Genomic DNA, 4,877 nt, shown 5'->3' with positions numbered 1-4,877 from the left:
ATATTATTTTATTAATTTTCTTAGGGAGAAGAAGTACTTTAAGTTCTTATAATCTATAATAACTTAGAATTTTTTATAAAAGTATAATTTAGTATCTCAGGCCTTAAGATATTATATAATTACTAATAATTTTTTATTATAGATTAATCTTATAGTTATATTTAGCTGGAGAATTCTTTTAGATAAGTAGATATATAAATATAATTCTCTTTTTTTATTATATTAAGATAGAACTTCGTAGACTTGTTAAACCTAACCCACAAAACCTGCCTCAACCCGCCCCGACCCGCCAAGAAATGGGTTGGGTTAGACCTTCTAATTATCCATTGGGTTTTGGATATTTTTGGCTGCCCCAAAGCCGGGGCGGAGCAACTCCGCTAGGGTTGACCAAGACTATCTAGAAGTAGCGTATCATTACTCGTATTATAGATGTATATTGTGCTTACTGTAGAATAGTGTATAAATACAAGTATTTAAATACAGTATTTTATTAACTATGTAGATCACTGTCTTATTAGAGTAATGATATGCATAACTGGGTTATTTTGGGTTATTTAGGTTAGGTTAGAATTATTTGCTAAACCCATGGGCGGTTTACTGTTACAGGTAACCCACCCCAGAAACCACGTGGGCGGATCAGCTAGGCCTGAAAACCCGCCCCAACCCGTGGTTTAACAAGTCTTCAAGATTGCTAGGATAAGTCTAGTAGTAAACTTTTTTTTTAGTAGATTAAAGCTATCCTAGTATTTCCTAGTCTATAAAAAAAATATCTCTTTCTTTATTAAGTTGTTTAATAGATATATAATCCCCGAAAAGTTAGGGATAAATTTTTAGTAAAAATTAGTAAAGCCTAGGAATTCTTAAATATTTTTTTATAGTAATAAAAATTTTTTATTCTTTAATTATTTTTACTTTTTTTAGGTCTATTTTAATTCCCTTTCCTGCTTATATTATAAAGCCTAGGTACTTTATTTTTTCTAGTTTAAGACTATTTATATATATTTCTAGTACTGGTAGAGGTCTTTATTAGTATAAATAAGTATATTAATAAGATATATAGAATAGAATTTATCTAGATATTCCTAGAAGGTCTAGTTAATATATTTTTAGAAGATATATAGTATATTAGCTAACTTAAAAAGGGTAACTAGCTATTTAAAGAGTCTATATTTTATATAAAAAGTAGTTATTTATTCCTAATCTTTAGCCATATAAATCTTATAAAAAGTAGTAAATATATCTAGCTTAGAGAATTATCTAGCTTGCCTAATTTAGTTTAGTATTTTATAAATTAGGAGTAATAGATAATAGTCCCTCTTAGTAATAATATTTAAGATATAATAGTTAATATAGAACTATAGCCCTTTTTTAGTTTTTATATAATACTAGGGCTGTACCTGGGGAATAACTTATATAAATAAAGCTTTTTTTATAATAGTTTTTAAAATGTTTTCTAGAAGAAATTTTTTTTTTTTTAGATTATATTATAAAGGGGGCCCTAAAGGATCTCAGAGTCCTTTCTACTCTTCTTTTATATAAGCTTAATTCTATAGTTAATCTTATTTTTCCAGTATAGTAGTAATTCTTTAGCCTTATCTTATTTAAAGAGCCTTAAATATTTCTACTATTATCTTAGTAGCTTTATATAGAGGTTAGTATTTTTTTTAGGGCTAGTATCTTTTATATATCTACTAAAAAGACTATAAATATCTTAATATCTTAGCTCTAGTATCTTTTTTTTTTTTATATAAATCCTTCTATAATCATAGCTAATATCTATACTATATGTAGCTTTAGTAAGAGCTTTTTTATAGTACTCTATAAATAGACTTCTATAGTATAGAGGTATAGTCTACCTCTTTTAATCTCTAATCTTTTATTATATTACTCTAGCTAGAGAAGCCCTAAGATCAAGTTATAGCCTAGATTATTAGGTATTATATAAAAGTAGGCTTTTTTTCTTAATATATACGCTAATATCTAGCTAAACCTATATAATTTTATTTATTTTTTTTTATATTCTTAGTTACTGTTGCAATTCTGCGAAGTTCAATTGATGTATGAAGTATGATTGATTGTTGTGTTGTTTTGAAGCTATCGCTAGTGATATCATTCCTGATTCTGCCCGACGACCGACCGCCTGGGTCACGGGCTATCATCCAGGCCACAGGCCATCATCCTGCGAGCCAGGCTTTGGGATATGGCAACAGTTACTCCCTTAAAAAGTTTTAGGTAGATAAGTATTATAGATATTTAATATATTTTAATAAATTTATTACTAATTACTCTATAGGTCAGGCAGCCTGTATCTATTATTATATAAGTATTATATATATAGTTAACTAATATTTCTACTAAAAATAAGGAGGTATTTATATATAAGCTATTAAAATCTTATTAATTAAGTAGTATTTTTCTAGCTATATAACCCTTCTATATATAATTTTATATAGAGGTGTAATGGGACGTATTTAGATGGATATTCCTATCTAGACGTGCCGTACGTACAAGGAATCGCTAAAGAAGAAATGAGAAAGAAGGATTGTTGTTGTGAGTAAGTCTTGTAGGTGGCTCACCGCCTTCAGGACAGCGCAGGCCTTGGCCGAGTTATTAAGGTCTAAGGTCCTTCTATAGGCAAAGGACCCATAACACTAACCTAAATAATCTAAAATAATCTAGTTATTTATATTATTACTTTTATAAGCAGTAATCTATATAGCTAATATAATACTATATTAAGAAATAGTATTATGAACTATCTAAATAAGAATATTTAATCTAAATATAATAATATATTTATTTAGATATCTTAGTAACCTAGCAGGTTACTCTGCCAGGCTTTAGAGCAGCTAAAATATCTAAAACCTAATAGATAATTAGAAGATCTAATCTAGCCTATTTCTTGGCAGGTCAGGGCAGGTTAGAGCAGGTTTTGTAGATTAGGTTTAACATGTCTAAGCTTATAAAAAGGCCTCAAGAAATCAAGTTTATTGATATAATTAATTTCTAGGTATTTTTTTTTCTAAGCTCCTATATACCTACTTTAAAAACAGAAAATAACTTATATCTAAAATTAGAACTTATAGAAAGAATATATAAGTATATAGATAAATATAATATTATTTTTACTATATATTTAGTTAAATTAGAGTATAAGATAGCTATTATAATTATTAAGAATTAAGAATTGATATTTTCTAGTTATATACCTAGTATTAATAGGAATAAAGTAGTTTTTAAGCTAATAAAAGCCTATTTTATATATAATCTAATTGGTAGGACTAATTTTAATTCTCTAATTTAATAAGAACTTTTAATCTTAATACCAGCCCTCTATATATACTCTTTTTAAAAAATAATATATAGAGAAAGTGCCCAACTAGTTAAGTTAATATATTTAATAAAAGTACCCTATTCTTAATTACCTAGCTATATAAAAGGGGCCTTTCTATAATAATTAGCTTTTGTAACTATCTAAGTAATAGCTACTAGGTCTATAGTAAAGCTAGTTTTATTATAATTCTATACTATATAATAGTAATTTATATATAATTAAACTACTACTTAATAGTCTTAAGATTTTTATATCAAGAGTATTAATAATTATATCCTTATATATTATAAGTCTTCAGTTTATTATATTATATTTAATAAAGTTATATACCTATTTTTCTCTAACTTGTTAAATTACTGTAGTACTATATTATGTAAAATACTATATAAAGTAAGTAAAATATTAGCTATTTTTTATACATATAGCTATTTTAGAGGTACTCTATATTAATCTAGTAATAAGATTTTTTACATAAATAATTTCTCTTTATTTTAGATTAATTTATAGTTATTAGTATATATATCTGCACAAGAACTTTGACCCTTTAGTTATTATTAGAGGATCATATAAGGAATATTATAAATATATACTACTTTATAAATATTATAAATTTCCTAATTTTTCAAAGTAGAGGTAGTAAATAAAAGTCTTTTTTCCTATTTAGCAGAATTTTACTTATTTTAATATACTTTTAGAGGCATGATAGTTAAATTAAATCAGCTTTTTGTATTAGACAGTTTACTTACTTTATATAGCCTACTTGTGTACAGGTTATATTTAAATTAACCTACAAGTAACCTGTATATATAAGCAACCTGTATAGTATAAATAACTATATAATATCTAGATATTTTAAAGCTATAATAAATAACTAAAATAAGTATATCTTACTAGTTTCTATATAATATAATATACAGGCTACCCTATTCTAGTATAGTCTTAAAAATAATACTCTAAGCAGGTAATATTTTATATATCAAAATTATAGATGTATAGAAACTTGAATAGACACCTTTATAATAATCTTATTTTTATTTCTATATACTATAGAATTTATAGTTTACTATATAGATAGCCTTGATCAGGGACTACTTACTAGTAAATATTTAATATGGTTAGCCTCTCTATAAAGCAGATCTGTTTTCTTATATATATTATAGGGGTTCTGCAGCTATTAAAATAGCTAAATTAATTATACTAATATCTTATCCTGAGGTCCAGATATACTTATAATTATTAATATATTATTTTTTTTATAATACTAGTATTTCTAAAGTTAGCCTTAAAGGGTTAGCTCTGGGATACCAAAACTACTACTAACTACTACTTAATAATTACTAGGGGATTTTTTTTTATATTAGATTATAAATATAATCCCCTCCCTCTATTCAGCCAAAATTTGATATAATTAGGTATTTTTTATAGTTATAGTAATGGTTTAAATGATTTTAGTATAAAAAGTTAAGCGAGGTGCGCGTCTTGCTTGTAGATTATATCATATAAAATGAGTTAATATTATTAGACTTATAAACCTAACCTATAA

The 4,877-nt window shown here is 25.6% G+C and overlaps 1 protein-coding gene across 1 annotated transcript, besides 1 other annotated feature; it reads left to right on the top strand.

The window, feature by feature from the left end:
• Nucleotides 1–4,877: part of a sequence feature (contig 1.129 1..627835(1)) that runs on past the window's edge.
• On the top strand, nt 2,057–3,144 carry ANIA_11562 (uncharacterized protein; the record flags this gene model as incomplete). Its single annotated transcript, XM_050611980.1, has 6 exons — nt 2,057–2,065; nt 2,294–2,305; nt 2,454–2,554; nt 2,805–2,824; nt 2,910–2,919; nt 3,141–3,144. The coding sequence occupies 6 exons, from the start codon at nt 2,057–2,059 to the stop codon at nt 3,142–3,144; spliced, it is 156 nt and encodes a 51-aa protein (XP_050467946.1).

This window comes from Aspergillus nidulans, chromosome IV (assembly GCF_000011425.1).
Source record: "Aspergillus nidulans FGSC A4 chromosome IV".
Lineage (NCBI taxonomy): Eukaryota > Fungi > Ascomycota > Eurotiomycetes > Eurotiales > Aspergillaceae > Aspergillus > Aspergillus nidulans.
The sequence above is the reverse complement of the archived record's forward strand: the minus strand, read 5'-3'. Positions and strand labels throughout refer to the sequence as shown.